General features: G+C 47.0%; 1 protein-coding gene across 2 annotated transcripts in view; it reads right to left on the bottom strand.

Annotated features, from left to right (window-relative positions):
• The window catches only part of Ano2 (anoctamin 2), a 355,142-nt gene that overhangs the window by 306,922 nt on the left and 26,450 nt on the right, over positions 1 to 21,770 (bottom strand). The window contains exons 2-3 of one of the 2 annotated variants that reach the window (XM_048787661.1): positions 18,016 to 18,200; positions 16,489 to 16,815 (exon numbers count right to left, since the gene is read on the bottom strand). In XM_048787661.1, coding sequence (XP_048643618.1) covers positions 16,489 to 16,815; positions 18,016 to 18,200 — 512 coding nt within the window. Of the gene's footprint in view, positions 1 to 16,488; positions 16,816 to 17,344; positions 17,488 to 18,015; positions 18,201 to 21,770 lie in introns of those variants that run through there. The other variant, XM_048787662.1, reaches the window with a different exon arrangement.

Here is a 21,770-nt window from a genome sequence, read left to right as displayed (position 1 = left end):
ACCTGGAAAAATGTGGCCGATGCATCTGGGGATAAATAATCAGAAACACAAATACTCAGGTGGGAGGGAGATGCCTGGAACAGGAAGCAGCCAGACAGCATTTGGACAGGAGCTTGCAATGTGATCTAGTGACAAAGAAATTGCTGGGGGATTCGTGAGCAGGACGCATGGAGGTGATACCCCAAAGAGAACACGGAAGGAACAGGGGCGGAGCCAAGCAGCTGTTCTTTGCCTCTCTGGAGGCCAGGACCAAGTGGACCAAGAGGCTGAGATGGCAGCAAGAGAGGTCTGGGTCAGACTCTAGAAAACATAGGCAATACTATCTAAGGTGATGGAGATGTCCGAAGGCCTGGCACAGGGGCAGCCTATTTCAGAGGTGGATGGTGGGCAAAAAAAAACCCTTCAGACATCTGAGGCAGAGGAGTGTGTGATTCTGCAGAATGTGGAGCACTGACAGGCTTCTAGATGCCCACAGGAGACAGGAGATGGAAGAACCCCAACCATTAGAAAACCCTGAAATTCAAGATGTGGGGAAAGTCACGTGACCTATCCTGAGTCCGAGAGAAAGCTGAGAAAAGAGCTCTGATCTGCAGACAGCCAGACTCTCCCCTCCCCACAGGAAGATATTTTCTTTTTTTTTTTTAATTTTTTTTTAAGTTTACTTTCTATATTCTTTATTTTATTTATTTTATTTTTTTTTTAATTTTTTATTGTTGGTTGTTCAAGACAGGAAGATATTTTCCAATCCTCCTGTTGCTCCATTGCCTGAGACACAGGAGCCTCAAGATGAAGCTCTTGAGACAAATCTCTACGTACATTAGACCCAGCGGGGCCAATCAAATACCTGCTATCTGACCTCCTCTTTGCCATCATATAGTTGCTCTGGAGGGATTTAGGTTAGACCTTAAGAAGAACTTCCCTCCTGAGTTTTGAAACACTGCATGAGTAAGCAAAACAGCCAGTTTGTAAGTCTCTATTTCTAGAGTGGGTTTATAGGCTGGATTGTGCTTAGAGTTGTATAAAGAGGAGGTACCCTCTTCAACCAAAGCACAGTAAGAAAGTCATAGTTTTACCTTATTTTAAACAAATTTGATACCTGAAAGTTCAGGTTCAAAAAAACAGATAAATCAGGTTGATTGATCATGAAAAAGGGACTCACTATAACAAGCTACATTAATACACTTTAATTTTGATGTGATTTTTTAAAATGGTGTTCTGCAAGTAAGCTAGACTTGTAGCTCAAATCAGGGAACAAAAAATGGATGACTTATCCAGGGGCCCAAAAATAAAAGATCTCTGTGATTCCAGGTGAGTCTTTCCTGAGACCACCCACCCTCCTGGGAAGGTGTCTGATGTGGGGTCTAACTTGAAGAAATTCCTAGGGACTCTAGAAAGAGCAAAGGGAAAAAGCAGCTGTCCTGCAGGCTGGGTCTCTCCAGGGCACCTGAGCAAGCAGGCAGGCTCTGGAGTCTCGCCCTAGTCCGTGAGCCAGGCCAGGAGAGGAAGGAGGAGTAAATAGCATAGAAGATCACGTCTAACTCAAGGGTAGGTCATCCTGGAGGCCAGAAATACAGACAAGTTTTTGATGGGGCTTTGGGTGTGAGATGAAGGAACTAGCTTCTAACATACCCCAGTGGGCGCTGTGACAAGCATTATCTCACTTCATCATTTGTTTCCTTAGCAAATATTAAGCTCCCTCTGTGTGATGTACCAGTCTTCTTCAAAATAACCCAACCCAATTATTTTTACAGACAAGAAAACTGAAGTGATCTGAGACATCCTATGATTTGTACAAAGATTTGCATCACTTACTGGCTGAGCTAGGATTCAGATTCAATCCAGCATTTGAATGGGGTTTTCCACCAGAACTTTCTCCTTCGGAAACCCTCCCTCGCTCCACCACCCTTGGTTCTAGTCATTACAGCAAGAGAGTTAAGATGTGTATAGATACACATACAGATATGGATATATGCACACAAACGCCAAGGTCTATACACACAACTTTCAATTACCCAAAACCATAGAGGTGACAGTACAGATAAGCCATAGCCTGGAGGGAATTACATTCTGCACTTGGGGGAGGGAGATCCCAGCATATCTGTGTAACTCCATCTGGCTTAGGCTCGGATTAATGACTGAATTAGCTTCCATTTCCCCAGCATCCTAGCAGCAGGAGGGAATGACCCAGAATGCAAGAAACAGGGGTAGATTAAGCACTTGCCCTCCGTAGTCAGCCCCTGCATGGAGAAAACCTGCATGTTTATGTGGGCCATCTTGCATGACCCCCCAGCAATTCCCTGCCACCTGTTTTCTTCTTTAAACACTGACCTCCCCGAATATGCCCTCCATGTGATCATCCTCTCCTTCATCCCAGGGCTCACATGAGCCTCTCTGCACTTAAGGGGTGTTCCATGCTAAATACTGCCAGGTTGATAACGGCATTAGGTGCAATGTGAGCGGCTTATGGAAGCCGAGATAAAGCAAGGGGGGGCTCTCAAGGGCCATGACCCTTGCAAAAGGGAAGATCCGGCCAACATGGTATGGTTTCCAGGACTCTCCTCCACCTGTCAATGCCTGATACACCATATACTGAAAGCTTTGATCCCTATTGGAAATGCAGCTGTAGCAACAGGGCCAGACTAAGGAGTGAACAAGAGACCTGAGCGTGCCCTGGAAGGAGGAGGGGAGCATAGAAGAGGGAGGCTGAGCACGCCCAGGACAAATGTCTCGGCCCCACCATTATCTCTCCTGATGCTCAAGGGCAGGACTGAGCAGGACACACTTCCAAGGATCATCCCAGCCCTGTTCCCAGTGGGCTGACATTCCACACTGGCTATTTTGTCCTCCCTGCCAGAGGCCCAAGGAGACTCTGGGCACCACACGACCCTGACACTTCACAGCACTGGGTGATCTCTCATGGCTTACAGTGTGGTCCCCAGCCTCGCCCTCCTGGGAACACTGGCTGCCTCTCACCCCTGCCAACTGGCTCCAGGTCCACACAGTTGTCTCAGGGGTAGTCCTGAGCAGATTGAGCCTCCCCACAAAAACAGCCTGTGGGTGATTAGAAGCTATTTGCAGAGATCCAGCAGCTCCTCACCCCACAATCTCCCATGGAGTCTGACTGGAGTGAAGGTCAGCATAACAGAGGGAACAAGCAAGAAGGTTTAGTAGAGAACAGTCTCAAGTTCAGAGCTCTTCTTTCTGGAGGAAGTGGAGTCCCCCTGCCAGAGAACCCCTGAGGACAAGCCAGGGGTGGTGGAGACCGCTCCTGACACAAGTCCATGGGAAACAGTGTCTGAGGATTTTTTGCTGAAGCATTTTATAATCAGATCAAGGAGACTGGACTGACGTGAACACTGCCATCATCAAAGCCATGACAACAGTAACCATCATGCCCCATGGAATTAGGTGCCGAAGGTAAACAGGGAAGGAGAGACGTGGAGAGAAAGGAAGGGTGGGAAGACAAAGAAGAACCCGCTAACGACCCTCAGTGCTAGACTTTGGTGACCCCAGCAGGTCACCAAATCTCTGTAACATTGGACCAGAGGACAACCTGTGCCGGGGCTCAGTTTACCCAAAGGTCTCCTGACCACCAGCCCTTTTCCTCCTCTCTTCTGTCTTCCCCCGTCCTTTGTCACACCTCTGGTTCGGTTTTGCTGCCGTCAGCCCTCTCCTCCAGTGGGCGGCTGTACGGGGGCTGCAGAGGCTCCAAATTGTTATGGTATTTTCTCCCCTGATTGGAAAAGGAGATACGAGAACCAGGCCAGTGCTGCTACTGAAGAAGTAGGACTAGGAGAGGGTGCACGCTGAGAGACGGGAGCAACCTGCTGAGCACGGCTAAGGAAAAGACAAGAGGGGCTCCCTTTCCTTTGGAAAGCATTCCCACCAACCCCCACACCTGGGACCTCTTCCTTCTAGAACAACTCCGCAATGCACTGTCTTTGCTAGAGGTTATGTTTGCGTCGATTCAATAATATCGAGTATGTATTATGTGTCAAACACTGTCCCCCAAAATTAATACAATACAATCCCTATCCTCAGAGTCTTCAGTCTATCCAGGGACAAGCATGGCTATAGATGTGGTACTAAGCATTTTGGGGAAGTTGCCCAACTGTGAAATAAGGGCAACAGATTATGGACAGGTACAACATAGTATCAAATGTTACTAATAAAAGCATGAGAAAGGAAAGTCTCTTTCCAATTATCCTGCAAAGATTGAGTCTCAGTTTGATGGCAAGGCCTCTAAGACATTAGCTAAGCTCCTTAACAAAGAGTGAACAGGCTGCAGCCTCAGACCCTCTACAGCCAACAGTGTCTGGCTAGAAATCAGCAATGTCATTTGCCTCTGTGTGTTTATTTTTGTAGTCATTGTCTACTTATCATCCAGTGATATGGGTTCTTCATTGTTTGGTTTTTTTTTAAAGTACTCAGAATTGAACCCAGAGGTACTTAACCATTGAGCCACAACCTCAGCCCTTTTAATTTTTTTTGTTCGAGACAGGGTCTTACTGAGTTGCTTAGGGCCTCTCTAAGTTGCTGTGATTGGCTTTGAACTTGCCATCCTCCTGGCTCAGTCACTGTGGGTTTTCCATTTCTGATAGACACAATATTCCCTTTCAAAACAAATTTGTTTCAAAAGTGAGCCAGATTAACAAAAGTATTCAGCAAATAATGGTACAGACAGTAGCAAATGGCTATGCCTAAAATCATGACACTGGTAAGCAACGATATTCAAAATCAGAATGATGGGTTCCAAATTGCTGAAAATTGTAAATCCTTTTGCTCAGGAAACAGAGAAAGAAGCAATTAGAATATGTGTCTTGAATAGTTAACTCTCTGTTGGTGTTTCTCTTGTTTCCCAACTGGATGGTGTGCCTCCTCCTTTGGGGATGGCTAATCCATTCATTAGACAGTTTCATTCATTCCGAAAATGAAGAAAAGTCAACTCAGCTCCTAGGGTGGGAAAAAATGGAAAATTAAAGCACAAAGGAGAACAGGGTGAAGGAGCCAACTTGGGTCTATTTTATGACACTTTATAGTTGATGAAGTATTTTATCCTTGGAAGGTATTGGCTACTGATCTCAGGTAAGAAAATGGACCCAGCATGGCTAAGAACCTTACACAAAGACATCAGCGAAGCCAGCTCTTCACTCTCCACACCTGAAGTTCTTCCTACTGTGTCACACTGCTGGAGAAGTCCAGGTGTAGAAGGACAGAAGTCACCTCCCAAAATAACCACTCGTTCTTGAATCTTCCGCAGCACGGCTGGGACACCCAGACCCTACTCACAGGCCGTGGTCTGGGCGCGTCCTTCCCAACTCCACAGTGCATAGTGAGAACAGTACATAGCAACACACACAACACTGTAACCACGGATGGGCAGTGAGTTCAGGGAGCCAGCAACACACCCATGCAAACTCCAAGGGCCCCGGGGTTTCTGTTCTGAAGCCTTTGGGGGCCCCTGTGTTTGCATCTGACAACAGAAAACAAAACAACAGAACAGCACACTGATCAAATCCCACCCCTGACTTCCTATTCCTGAAAAGGTGCTAAACCCCATAGGCCTTCTCTGAGGCCTGAGCAACCTTGACCCCACAAAGGCCTGTGGATGAGCTAAGTGTAAGTTCCCTGGGCTGCAAGAGCTCTGAGGGAAGGAAGGAACACAGCTTGGACAGAAATAGCCTCAGACAGACAGACCGCAGCCCTTGACACCAGAGAACAATCCATTCCTCAGTGGAAACCCAGCGATCACCTCGTCCAGACCTGACTCTGACCCCTGGACAGCTGGGCTGGATAGAGAGTCCAGCAGCTGGCCACATCAGAGTGGAACATAGCAGATGAAACTGCCAAACCCGCAACGCCCCAGGACTGGGGTTCACATTCTGGGAGGCATCAGAATGTACAGGATTCTCTAAGAGCCATGAATGACAATGTCTATCAATCTTGCTGGGAAGATTTACATATCCTCTGATTTTATTTTAATTTTTATTTATTTATTTATTGGTAGCGGGGATTGAACCCAGGAGCACTTAACCACTGAGCCACATCCTCAGCCCTTTTTATTTTTTATTTTGAGACAGGGTCTCAATAAGTTGCTTAGGGTCTCTCTAAGTTGCTGAGGCTGGCTTTGAACTTGCGATCGATCCTCCTGTCTCAGCCTCACAAGCTGCTTGGATTACAGGCGTGCACCACCTTGCCCAGGTATATCCTCTGATTTTAGCTGAATCCCTGAGCAATTCAAGAGGGAGGAGGGAAGGCAGGTTCTCCAAAGTGCACCTGCTCTGTTCTGTACACAGTGACGTGGCTGACTCTGCCTGCTTTCTTCCTTTTACCTCCATTCTAACATCAGTTTGTTTTCTCTTACAATCACAGTACACAGACAAGGGAAGGCTGGAGTACATTAGGTGACCCATAGCTTGTGTTGGTGGCCTGGATGTAAACAGAAGCATTATCGCCCCTAGAGATAATGTCACTCCACAGCAACACTCCAATCCATTTGCCCCTTTGTTCATCTAGAACAGGAGTCAGCCTTTCAAACAGCATGCATCGTTCAGTGCTGTAGGTCACAGAAGGGCAGAGCAAGGGGCCTTGGAGACACACAGAAGATAGCAGGACACCCACAGGTCATGGTGTTCCTCACTAAACCCTTTACAAAGAGCCTTAAAATAGCAATATGCTTAATTCCAACATTCAAACAAGAAACAACTTAGAAAAATCTATAAGAATATGTGATCAAAAAAAAAAATCACAACCTGAACTAAGTTGTGAAGTTAAATATAATCAGCCAATTCCACATCTTTTCCATGAATGTTCTTTCCCTTCTCCACTCTCCTTCTTCCCCTCTATAAGTACTTACTGACAGACAAGGAGTAATAGCCAGGGGGTGGCAGAGCAGAACCTGGAACCTGCATATCCAGTGCTCAGCTCACTCTCAGATTGGGTCCAGTCATAGCAAGGACCAAACCACAAGTTTCCAAGTGCAGATAGTCATGCTGGCCCAGTGTGGCAGCTGTAGTGAGTAGGAGCTCAGCTGATGCCAAGTGACCCACAAACCAAACCCCTGCAGAGAGACAACTCAGGAGCCTTCTCTGAGCCAGGCAGTTCCCAGACAGCAGCTGGGGTTGTCCCCATCTGGTCTCTCTTCACAGGCAGCCAGGCAAGACTGCCACCAACTGTCTGAGGCCTCTCCTAGGTTTTGCGAGATATAATCAAGGGTCTCTATTTTTGAGCCATGGAACCCTAGGACAGACAGATGGAACACATGGACCACTTCTCAGAAAGCTTTTAAATGTATAAAATAGCCATGAAAGCTAACAAAACAAAATTTGTACTTATCAAAATTTTAACAAATTTGTGATAGAGTAATATGCTTACTTCTTTATCAATGCATTAAATAATAAGACCTAGCAGCACATCTAAGAAGTGTCCTAATTTGAAAGTAGAGGAGAATGCAAATGTTTTTGAAGGTATGTGCAATGACTACAATATGACAAATCTACATGTCACTTCCATAGGTGACAAAATCATAGACACTTGAAATACTATAGGATTTTGTCTACATCCTCATTTGTGATAACTGCTAAATTTTAGTTAAATGTTAATGAAAATAAAGATGCAGTTTCCTACCATCCAAGTTTATGAATTCTACCCCTGAATTCTATTCACAAAAATCATTAAGATTTAAGAAGCCCTGTTGCTGCCACATTGGTCCCAGGGTCATCAGTGACAAGATGAGCAGGGGTAGCAATGAGACCTTTCCTGCAGTGAAGGGGCACTTAAGGCTGAAGCAGCCCCAAGCACCACCTTCGACATCTATCAAACACCAAACAGATCCACCGTGTTTATCTTCACACCAGAAAGGGCCAAAGACTCTGCCACACCCCACAAACACTTCGGCTAAACCCTCTAAACGTGCATGGTCCACACTGGCATCTCAGCATGCTGAAGGTGATCAGATAAGGACAGGGAACACAGTCCAAATTCCCCTCTGTGGGGACCCCCAGCATCTGGGGTGGGGACAAGGAAGATGATTTAGCCAACAGCTCTAAGGCAGGGTCAAGACCTCCTCGAGTCACACCCCCCCACACACTCCCAGGATTCTCTCCACAGCACTTTTAGACCTCATCATGTGATTCTCCCCTATCAATTCTGCCTCCCCTTGAAGACGGGGACTATGTCTCTTTTTCACTTCTGTGTCATCTCCCAGCCCAGCACCTGGCACCTAAGAGGTGCTCCATAAATCACTAAAGCAGAAGAAAGCAAGCCCGAGAATGAGCCTGGCAGGTTCCTCCTGGTAGCGCTTTCTCGTTCCTTTGCCATTGTAACGACTGCCCAAGAAGCCTCAAAGACCTGGAATTTTCAGGTGACAAAGCAGGACTTCTTTCTAGATGTGTGTCTCAGAGCCCAAATCATCCAGTAATGCCATGAAGAAGAATGATTGGCAGGACTGAGACCAACTGTTTCCAAGTCTCTCTTCACCAACTACAGAGGCTGCTGTAAATGCATGTGGGAAACAGGAATGATACTCAAGATATCTGACAACCAGCACAGCACATAGTTAAGGCAAGAACAGGTCCCAGTCACCAACACCCAGTGTGGTCATAGCAGGAACACCAGGGGATACCAGCTTTGCAGGAAGGTAATAACTGAGCTACAAGGAAGACCGACCTAATAGAAGGAAGTTAACTCCCTTGACTAATGTGCTTACATAGGCTTTCTATCATCAATGGTTAATTTGATTAAGGCATTAACTAGCACCGTGACCACATGCAAGTCATATCTTCTCTCTGGATTTCAGTTCCCACTCTCTGATGAAATTGAAAAAAAATTTACCTCAAACCTTACAACTCTAGGGCACTGTGATCCCATTTTTCTCATACGTATCATGTATCTGTTACCAGACAGACCCTGGTAACAGGAAAATCAGAAAAACACACAGCCAGTAGAGAAGGGACCCAGGCCAGGTCCCTTAGCAAGACAATTTCGACTTCACTGATCTATGCCCTCTGGGATCACAGGATGGGACACGGCAAATCAAAGCCCAGAAACTTCCTTTTACCCCCTTTTGAGGGATCCTGCAGACCACCAGAAATGCCCATCCATAAGTGAAAGATGATGGACATAAAGGACTTGAAAAGGGACCCACCCTGCCTCTCTTTGCCTGCTTTTCTTAACTAGACCCAAGTGCCCGATTCCATTCAATTCTTGGACAATGCTTATTTATCTCCATGGCGGAGTGAGTGGACAGGCCAAACACCCCTCAGGTGAGTTATTTTAAGCAAATGTGAGGAGTAGGAGTTGGAAGAGCTGGTTTCAAGGCCCAGCCACGCCTTTCTCCAGCTGGATAAAGTACTTCCTTTCCCTAGACCATGGGAAGGGTCAATAGCTGCTCTACTTACCTCAGTGGATTTGCTAAAGTGAACAAATGAGAAGATGGAATGTTTGTTTATATCATCATCATCATCATCATCATCATCATCTCATTAGAAAAGGAAATACTTACCCAGATTTGGGGGACTTCACCCCTTCCTTTCTTTCTCCTGCCTCCCACCCCAGGCTGCCTGAGTCCTGCCCTCTGAAACCTGATCCTGCCTGCCCACCTGTGGCTCAGCTCTCAGCTCTGTGGTCCCAAGGGCAGGGCTACAGGGGCTGTCTTTGTTGTGTTACTGAAGCTCCCTTGGGGTAGAAAATAGATAGTTGAGAAGCCCAGGGCTCTAGATGCTGCTTGGGGGAGGGAGGTTAGTGGGACAGGAACACATCCAAGACCAGAGGGAAATCATCACGTTCTCCCTAGTCATTAGGGCATGTTAACAGCAGTGTGGCTGCTACCCCCACTCACAAAAGTGTGGCAGCCGTCACCAAGGAGCAGTGTGGACTTGGCATCATTATAAACTCACGTATCACTTCCCCTGCCTTTACTATGGCCCCTCCACCCCACTCCTGAGGAGCACAGAGACTGATTTTATATGGCGTCAACGCAGGCCTCGGGACGCCCATCCCATAGAAATACACCACTGCCCTCACTCCAGCACCCAATGGTCTGCTTTCTGTGGATGCCCCAGGCAAAACAATGGGCATGAAGACTCCAGGGGATACTGTCACCCTAAAAGACAGAACATCAGGTTTTGCTAAGGATTCGAAGTCCTAGTTTCCTCTAGAAAAGCAAAGTCAAAGCAAGAATTGGGCATTCTAAGAGGAGGAGCTGGTTAGACATGAGCTCTCTAAGAACCTAAGAGACAGAGGCAACTCTAAGGGCTGCACCCAGGAAGCTGTTTATTATACCACATAAGGGGAGATGTGCCCAGATTGGCCTGCTGCTTCTGAGAGGCCACAGAAACCTCCAATAGGCCCAAAAGCCCAGGGCCTGGTAGTTCACTGCTCTGGCACTATACGCTTCTCTGGAAAGGGAGGGCAAGGTATCTCATATCTCCTCCTTTGGAAAAATACCTCCTGGCCCCTGCAGAGAACCTCTGTGGATTTTGGGGAAGGAGGAATAGGAAACTCCTACAAAGAGCCTGGCAACTCTCCCTGGGACGAGAAAAATCCAAGGAGGTCTGAAGCTCAGATGAGATTCAAATCCCAGATGGATAACTTAGTAGCAATGTTACCTTGGCCAAGTCACTTAGCTTCTCTGAGCCTCATCTCCTTAAAGAGACTGTAATAACACCTACGTGTAGGATATGCGTGAAGACTAATTGATCAAATCCAAGTAATAGCAAAAATGTGTCTTAGGAAGCACACAGAAGATAGTAAAGTCAATTTCCGTCCTTAAAACCACACATTAAACTTGTTTTAGTCACCTTTTTCACTGCTGTGAGTAAAGGACCCATCCAGAACAATCACAAAGGAGGTTTCAGAGGTCTCAGTCCATAGACAGCTGGCCTCATTTCTTGGGACTGGAGGTGAGTCTGAACATCACGGCAGAAGGTCATGGTGGAAGGAAACAGCTCACATGTTGATCAGAAAGCAGAGCGAGAGCTCTCCCTTTGCCAAATATAAATATATACCCCAAAGGCACGACCCCAATGACCCACTGCCTCCAGTCACATCCCACCCGCCTTCAATTACCACTCAATTAGTCTCATCAAGTGATTAATTCACTGATTGGGTTAAGGCTCTCATAACCCAATCATTTCACTTCTGAACCTTTTTGCATTGTCTCACACATGAGCTTTTTGGGGGTCAATTCACATATAAACCACAACAAAACTCTAAAGACAGAGAATTTCCCAAAGTTACTACCACCTCATTCCAAAGACCCTAGAGGACAGATGGTCCTATCAGCTGTTTAATCAGGTATAGAAAAGTGTTCCTGGAAAGGAGGTGAGAATGGGCGTGATGACAGAGGTCAAGAAACAGAGGCTGCTGGTTTTAAGAAAGTGAGATGCATTCCTTGGACTCAGTGCAGTGATTTGGGTTGAGGTGAGAGATGCCCAGGCTCTGCCAGGTCTACAGGGTCAGGATCAGGTGTTAGAGACAGTCTATGATTTGGGGGAGGGGTTTCCTTTCTGCTGAGAGAAGGATTTGGGTCCCTCCTGGCTTCCCACCTGACTCCAAGTGGGGAAGGAGATCTTAGCCTCTTGAATGGAGTGTGGTCCTGGGGCCTCCCAGCTGGCACATTGTCCTCTCTATGCCTGAACCTGCTGAAATAACCCATGTGCCTGCTGCAGATGCCAGACCACACCACACAATGCCAGCTTCTGCTGTCAGTTCTCTAAAGCCCAAATCCCAGGAACACTAACCCTGAACAGGTGCACACCTGGCCTCCTTTTCATTCCCAGTGTCAAAGACCTTACTGCCCGAAAAGATGGAATTGTGAACCATGCCTGCTGGAATTCTAGGGCCTAAGGGCAGGGGAAGTTCATGCCTCAAAGTGCACAAACACCTCTCCTGGCCTCCCACATGCATGGCACTGTGCCTTGCTCTGGAGGTTCCCCCACCCCGGGTGGTACCCATGCATCTGAGCCTCTGTCTCTGTCCTGCTGGCTCTTTGGGTCAGGCAGGAGGTTTGGAAGACAGTGGGAGGAGGTGGGAAGGTCAGACCTCCCAGAGCTGTCACAAGAGGCCCATTAAGCTCACCCTCTCTATAGCCCCAGCAGGACAAGAGGAGACTCACTCTGGAAGCTCAAGCCTGAGCACACCTCCTGAGTTGCTTAAACTGGCTTCCCATTTGGAAGGGCTTCCTATCTCCAAAGAGATGGCCCTCAATTATATAAATTGGTAGTAAGTAAGGGTTCAAGTGTCTTTGTCACGCATAAGCATTTCCAGGGATGTCTCCAGTGAAATTCTAATCAAATGGTCAAAACTAAGAAAATATAGAGGCATACTGTAGCACAGTCATCTGATAAAATACAGAAACATCTTTAAAATATGAATGCAGACAATATCAATATGTGGAAATATGCACAAAGAATGAAAAACTAAAACACCAAAGGAAAGTACACACCAATTGTCCTCTTGTCAAAAGCTTGCCCAGATATCAACCAGGGTTGGAAATGAATTCTGAAATTCAAAGTTTGGTGGGTGCAAAATTATTTTGACCTAAAAGGCTAAGTGAATAATTTTTAATGTGTCTCTGACAAAGACCCATTTCCTCTCCATTTGCCTTAAAGCCAAAATGAAATCAGAGCCTAAAACCGCCCCGCCCAAAAGGTGGGGAGTCCCAGCTGAGCAGGTAGGGCTGCACCTGCTCATCAACTGTTGCCAGCTGCAGTCAGGCAAAGTCCCCCTCCCATGCCCCCACCGCTGCTCAAGGCCAAGGCCAACCCCATTGACATAGAGAAGAATTGTTGAGAACTTCACAGGCCCCAGCTGATGGATCCCCAAACAGTGTTTGGCACAAAGACGGTGCTGAGGAAGGGAGGGAAACCAAGAAAATCATGGAATGCCAATCCTGAAGGAGGTGACAATCCATTTTCAGCTCTGTTTGGGTTGGCACATCTAAGCTCCCTTTACTATTAGGAAATGACTCAGTAAACTCCGGTGGCTGCAAACTGCTTTCCCATTAGAGATAATGGATGGGACGTACATGCAGAATGTGAAGTGTCTGAAAATCACAGTGCTGAGAGGAAAAAAGGAAACAATAAGCTATAAAACAGAGTGCTTTTATGTAAATTTAAAATACATACAGTTCTGAGAAACTGTCACCACTAAAAGGAGCCTAAGAGAACATGACTGCTAAATGTAATGAGGTGTCCTAGCTGGCATTCTAGAATAGAGGAGAGTTTGTTTTAAAATTCAGGAGCCAGGCATGGTGTAATCCCAGCAACTCAGGAGTCTGAGGCAGGAGGATTGCAAGTTCAAGGCCAGTCTCAGCAACTAAGGGAGACCCTGTCTCAAAAATAAATAGGGTTGTAGGTATGGTTCAGTGTTAGGGGGCCTCTGGGTTCAATTCCCAATACCATAAAATAAATAAAAATAAGAAACTAAGGCAATATGTACAAAGCATGGATGTTAGTTAATTATAATGTATCAGTATTGGTTCATTAATTGTAACAAATGATCCATACAAATAAATGTAAGATGCTAATAAGAGAGGAAACTGGGAACCAGGTAGGTGTATAGGAACTCTCTGTACTATTTCTTTTCTTCTGTAAAAATAAAACTATTCAAGGTAATAATGTCTATTTTTAAGATGAAAAACAAAATTGCATACAGCAATAACAGTTCTATACATTTTCCAGAACCATGATGCACTGGAATGATTGCCTGTGGAGGGAGTGGGCAGCAAAGAGTAAGGGGAATGTTACAGAAACAAGCAGTTCCTCTGCAGATTAGCAATAATAATGTGCCATGGTCAAGAAGGACAATTAACTCTTCACTGTGAGGTTCCACTACCATCATAATAATTACGAGGAGGGGCCTGGGGAGACTGCACAACCTGGAACGCTCATAAAGGAGAAGCGTTTAAGTGGGCCTTGAAGTCAGAGGTGGGAGCTGGGAGGGAGGAGCCCTGAGTGGTCATACACAAGAAACAACAATCCAGGACATGATACATGCCCCCTCTAACAATAGTCAGCCTCAGAGCTACCCTGTGCCCTCCCGATTCCCAGCCAAAGCCAGGAATATCCAGGAGCAGCCAAAGTGAAACATGCTAGAGAGCAGGGAAGACCAACAGAGATGCTAGCAGAAATCGTGAGAGGGACCAGGACAGACCCATTTGAATTTTAAATTTGTAGTATAAACATATCCCCCATATTGAATAGGGCATATTCATAATAACTTAAAGAAGTTATTCTTTTTTGTGGGGCGGGGGGCACCAGGGATTTGAACTCAGGGGCACTCGACCACTGAGCCACATCCCCAGCCCTATTTCGTATTTTATTTAGAGACAAGGTCTCACTGAGTGGCTCAGCATCTCGCTGTTGTTGAGGCTGGCTTCAAACTCATGATCCTCCTGACTCAGCACCCCAAGTCGCTAGGATTACGGGCATGCACCATGGCACTCTGCACGAAGTTATTCTTTGTTGTTCTGAAATTCACATTTAACTAGGCACCATGCATTTTCATTCACCAAACCTGGCAACTCTAACAATAACACTGACTCATTGTTACTAAACATTGTTATCTAAATACTTTATTTAGTTGTCTTGTCTCAGCTTCCTAACAACCCAGTGAAGAATGTATTATTCCCTCTTTACAGACAAGCAAACTTCAACTCAAAAGGATCATGTAACCTAGCCAAGGTCCCAGGGCTGATAGAACATATATCATCAGCCCTCAGAGACCACCCTCTTGAGCATGACACATGCCATTTTCCAACTGAGCCCTGAGCAAAGCCTTGACCTCCACTTCCTGAGACCCCACAATAGGCAGATAGACTGCAGTTCCCACAGAGGTGGTGGGAGCCAAGAGCTCTTTGCAGAACCTCAGAACATACCACTACCTTGAAGAAACCTCACCAGAACTCCAAATGGAGGCACCAAATAAGCTTTGGGTTTCAAAAAGTAAAAATCAGCAACCCCACAGCGAGAGAGCCCACTCTGCCTACTGGAGGGAATGCCAACCCCAGAGGAGCATCTCCTACCTGAGAGGTCTGGATAAGCAACAGAGGTTGTCACCAAAAGGACATGAGCCCAGATGCATGACATCTACCAGGGGACAGAGAAAGAAAGGAATGATCTCTGGGGGTCCCTCCCAATTTGAGGATAGTATTAACTTGAATCTTACAAAATAGATTTCAGATGAGAATAACAGCTGAACCTTAAGCATAATACCTTTTAAAATAATTATAATGAGCACTAATTGAGTACCTACTATGTACAAGACATTGGGCTAAATGTTTTCACTGCCCCATCTAATGGTGAGAGATGTAAAAACCACCATTCAGCAAGGCATCCATTATTTTGCAGATAAGGGGACTGAGACTCAGAGAAGCCACTCATTTATTCAACTAACATTTATTAAGCATCTTACTATGTGCCAGACCCTGTCTTAAGTGCTGGGATGTAGCAGCCAACTAAACAAGATCCTTTCTTCTCTGCTTTCATGGAGCTAGTGGAGACATAGATAGATAGATAGATAGATAGATAGATAGATAGATAGATAGATAGATAGATCGATCATGTTATTTTAAATAGCAGGGATAAGTGAGGTGAAGAAAAATAAAGCAGGAGCAAGGGACAGAAAATGACAGGAGTGAAGATATGTCATCAGGGGTACTTAGGGAAGATGTTTGGAAGGAGATAAGATTGGAGCTGAGACCTGAAGGGAAGGATGAGCATACACAGATCTGGACAGAGGGGACCCCCAGCACAAAGACAAGGCAAAGATAACCTAGCCACAACTGAGAAAAGGCTGGTGGCTAGGAATAGAGTGTGGGTCGGTGAAACAGGTAAGTGAGGGATTTGGAGGAAATAACAAAGACAGATCATTTTTAAACCATCAGTGTGGATAAATGGATGGACAAGTGGATGGATGGATGGGTAGATGGAAAGAAGGAAGAATGGATATGTGGGAGAAAGAATTTCCATGGATTCTCTTGGACTGTCTGCTGACCAGAGGTGATGTATACATAGCTTACAAGTCGGTAAAATATGTCCTATCAGTTCCCCAGAATGTCCTCAACAGCTCCTTCGGGGAGCCAGAATTGACACTATCCTTAGTAAAGGAGATCCCTTTATCTCCACAGAGGAATTTAGACCCAAAGTTCAGCAGGAAAACCAGGTCTTCATCCCAAGGAAACATTATGGAGAAGGCTACCAGATGAGGCCTTTAGGAGAGAGATTCCAGAAGCAGAGTCTTGCCTTCAGTCTGTAACCAGGCCAAATCCCAGGGAGGAGACTGGTACACCAGGGCCATCCCACTGCCACCTGGAACCACCTAGGCAGCAATACCAAGACCTTGGGCAAGAAAATCTGGTTTTTCCAGGAAAAAAAAAAAAGAAAGAAAGAAAGTGCCATCTTCCAGGACAAAGCCAAGGCTCCCTGCAGGTGGCACTGACTACCAAGAGCCCATCCGCCCAGAGGCTCTTGCCTTGGACAGCCTCACCTCCAAGTCCTTCTCAAGCTCCAGCCCAGCAGCCATCAGGTTGTGCTCAAACTCCTCCCGCTGCTCCCTCTTCTCCTCTTCCAGGGCATGGAGTGGCCCCAGCTCAATGTCACCGGGGCCCCCAGCGTGGTGTTCCTTGTTTGTCTCCCCATTGGAGATGACAGCCAGCGAGTGGCCAGGAGAGCCTTGGCCCAGGTGTGCCCCGCGTTTCCGGTAGTGGTAGGCGAGCACATAGTCCACCTTCCTCTGGTTGTCGTGGAAGTGCATGCGGCTCAGACGGGCCTCGGAGGACACAGGCTCGTTGGCATCTAGGTAGTTATTGATGACCTGGCCAGAGAAAAAAGGACAGGGATGGTGAGTTCCAGTGAGTAAGGGGATGAGTGTGGAGACAGCTACCCTTGTGCTCAAGACAGGGAAGTAGACTAGGAAGCAAGTCCCTCAGTCCCAGAGGCCCTGACCGCCCCAGTGCAGGAACAGAGCAGCCTGAGACCATCTGTCACACAGCCCACACAGCCCTCCACCCACACGTCTACAGTCTGGACATCAGTGCTTCACACACACTCCACCATCCTCGCACACAGATATCACCTCCACAGACTGCACACCTAGCAGCAGCAGACCCCAGCACATCCACACTGCCCCCCCACCCACACACCCACTCCTGCATGTGCACACAGTCACCTCCACCTACATCCCCCTGCACCGCCACTTCTGCACACATGTGAAGGAATCTACAAATACACGCATCTCCCCTCCACGTGTGCTGTGACACACCCACACACACTCACCTCCCTTCAGATCTGAACACTGGCCTGCAAACACTCCATGCATTCACACACACAGAGAGAATACTCACAGGCAGGTTCTCTGGATCCATTGGAACAAAGGCCAATTTCTAGTCACCTGGCCCCCCCACAGGAATTCACTGGACACTCTGCCCTTCACAGGCCCACATCCTCTTCTTCCTCCTCCTTTTCAGTCACTGGTGAGGACCCTGTCAATGACAGCAGCCAATGACAGCAGCAGGAGGAACTGGCTCCTTCTCTCTTCCACTCCAGACTGGGAGGTGGAAAGAAGAGGAGGAGAGAGAACAAGGCGGAGCAGGGCTGAGACCTGCCTCCCTCCCTTGGGTGTTTCCCTGTTTTTTTACTGGTTTGATACCCAGCTGCCTCTGCAGCCACCTGAGAGGTCACCCAGGCAACCAGATGAAGTGCCAGGCACAGGGGAGAGGCTCAGAGTCACAGAGGCAGAGAAGACAGGTTCCTCAGGCCTATGGGAGGAGAGCCAGGGTGTCTGCAGACTGACAGGTGGGATCACCTGGCCTCCCACACGTCCTTTCTGGACCCTCCCCTAACCAAGAGAATCACTGTTGCTGGGAATCACCTCACTTAGAGGGAGGAGAGAAAAGGGCCCTAATAAAAGCCCAGGGTCTCACACAGGTACACACACCAGCCCCAGCTGGAGGATCCCCCAGGTGAGAAGCTCCCTTGGGGCCTCTGTTGGGGTGGGCCCACTCCCAGTACTCACAGAGCTGCTGTGGGGGCTTTCTCCACCAGAGGCCTGGCCAGAGTCTCTGCTGGAACTGCCCTGTGGATTCTGGGTCTGGGGACCTGGCACCTTGAGGTACTGCTGTCCATTTTGGGGGCCCTGGCACCCTCTGACCCCTGTCCGAGGGCTCAGCCTGCGTGGAGAGCCAGGGAGCAGAGGGAGATCTGTGAGAGGGAAAGACAAAGTGACAAAACAACTTCAGATGAGGGGAAATGCAAGATATTGAGAAACTGAGGCACTAGGGAGGAAAACCACCCACGGCCCTAAGAAAATGGCTCATGTTTTCTTACTGCCTTAGTGAACCAAGTTCACGTTGGTTACAGAGGAGTAAAATGAAGTAGGAACACACACATACACACACACACACACACACACACACACACACGCCTCAAGCTGCCATCAGGAGCTCCTTCCAATCATATCTCTTCTCTGGGGACCAGGAGGCAGTGTGCACGCAAAAGGGATGGAACCCCAGGGCCTGGTGCTTGTTAGGCAAGCAGTCCACCCCTGAGACACTGTCCTTAATTTTTCCTTTGGAACATGGGTTTGGCCATGGTGTCCACTATCTGGGACAAGAAGAAAGAGGTGGCAGTATCAGGCAAGCAGTATCAGGGGAGGGGTTCAACTGTGTGAATTGATGACAATGGCTTAGGCCTTAGGGCTTCACCCCAGGAAAGCAAGCCAGCAGCACACCCCCATGGAGAAAGCAAGGACACACAAAGGGTGGGTCTACTTGGGGCAGAGGCATCCTCTGGATGGGGGCCATCCTCCACAACTCTTGATGGGTCCTCATGGACCTGCTGCTGCCTAAGCCAAGACCTCAGAGGCCCACAGTCCTTTCTCAGCCCTCCCTGAGTAAGCTTTCCAAAAATCCATAGTGAGAGAACAGGGCTTTTTCAGAAAATTCCTGATATTGCCTCCTGGAGGGAAAAGACCCCTATAGGAGACAGAATTGTGGAATGTTAGAAATGGAGGGGATGAGAGATTAAACACTGCAGCTCCACTTTGCACAGAGGAGACATGAGTTGATCAGGCTCAATCTAGTCCCACATCTGAGAAACACTTTGTAGCAAAGCAGCATGCCAGTGTACCTGGCCTTAAACCTTAGCTTTGCCACTCAGTAGCACTGTGACTTCTGAGCCTGTCTCTTTAGCTGTAAAATGAGAATCCCAAACTTGCAGGATCCAAGTGAGAACAAAAAGAAAAGAATACATTCAAAGCATCCAGATGGTATGAACCAATTAAAAATAAGTAAATAAATAAATAAAAATAAATGACCTTTAATAAAAAGCATCCAGAACAGCGATTAGCCTCTGAGCAGGCAATAAAAGGTGGTGATTATAATTATTCTTCCTATTTTCTTTTTTAAGCTCTATGCAAGCAGAAATAACACCTTAGACATCCAGCTCTTTCCCAAGCACCTGCTGAATGAATGAATGGATGGATGGAGGAATGAAACAACAGAAAGCAGCTGTGCTGGGTTTCTTGCAACAGCTTTGGATCTGTTACTGACTTGTGCAGCAGCCCCATCTGTGTTCAGCTCTCTGCTGGACAGTTCCAGGGAGCCTAGAACATTTGGTCTCTGCACTTGAGAAACAACCTCTTTATGAAGATGGAGCTGCATGCTGGAAACGTAACTGTGACTAGCAGGATAAAGTTCCATAACTTATTCCTGTAGCGTGGGCTCTTGTCTGTATCATGGGCAGGAAGTAAAAGCAGGCAGAATTGAGCCCAGAGCTGTTCTTGAGGGGTGGTGGCTTCTGAAAACCAAGGCAGGCCAGGAAGGCCCTCCGCAGAGGGAGAATACAGAAGGACAGCACTGGGCATGCGTGTTGGCAGGGCAACAGGGGTCTTCCATCTTAAGACACTAGAGACAGGCTTCTTGCCTTGGGCCTTTCTGCATGCCTATTCCCCACCTGGACCAGGGCAGAACTTGGAACAGAAGGACTCTTCCCTACAGAAATCCTCAAAACCTCTGTTCTGCAAAGCCCAAGTGTTAGAGTCTGTAAACAAGTCTGGATGGTGCCTGGCAAAATGCCAGAGGGAGTGGTTTGTGAAGTAACACCAGCGAGCCATTAAGTGTGGAGATTCCTTATTGGTTGACTGCTGTATCTAGTTTATGCTAATTAGATAAGCTGTGCGGAATGTATAAATACTGCTCCTGTCCTGCAATAAACGGCTCCTACTCCTGCTGTATCAACGTTCACAAGTTGTTCGTCACCCCCCGGTTATTTTGCCGCAGCCGGACTGCGGCACCAAGGCTGTCTAGATACATCACTGGGCAGGTGATGAGGATGGCACTCAGTCTAGGACCACCCTTCTTTGGCAGCTGTCTTCAGCTGTGATTCAGGGTAGCTCACACTCAGAGGCAAACCAAAGCTTTGGTCAGGCTATAGTGCATTAGCCACCTGCGGCTTGAGGCTGACATCCCAGAGCCCCTTTAGCAATCCTGGCCACTCCTTCTGCTTGCTCACTGCCACAAGTCTCACGGCTATCAGGGGACTGCTTTCATGGTAGCCTCTCCACTCCCCAGAAGGTAGAGCACAACATAGTCTTCAGCCATCCTGCTCCAGAAAGGCATTTCAAGTGATATGGACACAGATGTGGTAAGACGAGAGAGCTGGCTTGCACCATGAGAGAAGGCTAAAGGGGGTGAGTGCAGCCTGGCCATCAGAAAGCATGGGCCAGATGGTCAAATGCCTAGAGGACTCCTTCAGAAGCTAGAAGAAGTGCATTGAGGTCAATGAGAAGTCAAGGCCATTGTACACAGCATGGGTTAACCCCCTGGAAATAATCTTTCATTTGCCATTCTTGCTGAACTGAACAAGAGATTCCCTGAGTGTTCATGGCTATGGCTATCATGAGGGCAGAGTGTGCTCACCCATCTCTATATTAATTAGATGGATTTCCCTAAGGCTCGGACCTGGGGCCTTTCTTTTTTTTTTTTTAATTGGTTGTTCAAAACATTACAAAGCTCATGATATATCATCTTTCATACATTTGATTCAAGTGGGTTATGAACTCCCATTTTTGCCCCAAATACAAGTTGCAGAATCACATCGGTTACACATCCACATTTTTACATAATACCATATTAGTGACTGTTGTATTCTGCTGCCTTTCCTATCCCCTACTATCCCCCCTCCCCTTCCCTCTCATCTTCCCTCTCTACCCCATCTGCTGTTGTTTAATTCTCTCCCTTGTTTTTTTTTCCCCTTTCCCCTCACAAACTCTTATATGTAATTTTGTGTAACAATGAGGGTCTCCTTCCATTTCCATACAGTTTCCCTTCTCTCTCCCTTTCTCTCCCCCCACTCGTCTCTGTTTAATGTTAATCTTTTCCTCATGCTCTTCTTCCCTGTTCTGTTCTTAGTTGCTCTCTTTATATCAAAGAAGACATTTGGCATTTGTTTTTTAAGGATTGGCTAGCTTCACTTAGCATAATCTGCTCTAATGCCATCCATTTCCCTGCAAAATCCATGATTTTGTCATTTTTTAGTGCTTCGTAATACTCCATTGTGTATAAATGCCACATTTTTTTTATCCATTCATCTATTGAAGGGCATCTAGGTTGATCCCAGAGTCTAGCTATTGTGAATTGTGCCGCTATGATCATTTATGTGGCAGTATCCCTATAGTATGCTCTTTTAAGGTCCTCAGGGAATAGACCGAGAAGGGCGATAGCTGGGTCAAATGGTGGTTCCATTCCCAGCTTTCCTAGGAATCTCCATACT

This window comes from Marmota marmota, unplaced genomic scaffold (genome assembly GCF_001458135.2).
Source record: "Marmota marmota marmota unplaced genomic scaffold, marMar, whole genome shotgun sequence".
Lineage (NCBI taxonomy): Eukaryota > Metazoa > Chordata > Mammalia > Rodentia > Sciuridae > Marmota > Marmota marmota.
This window is presented reverse-complemented; position numbering and strand designations above follow the sequence as displayed.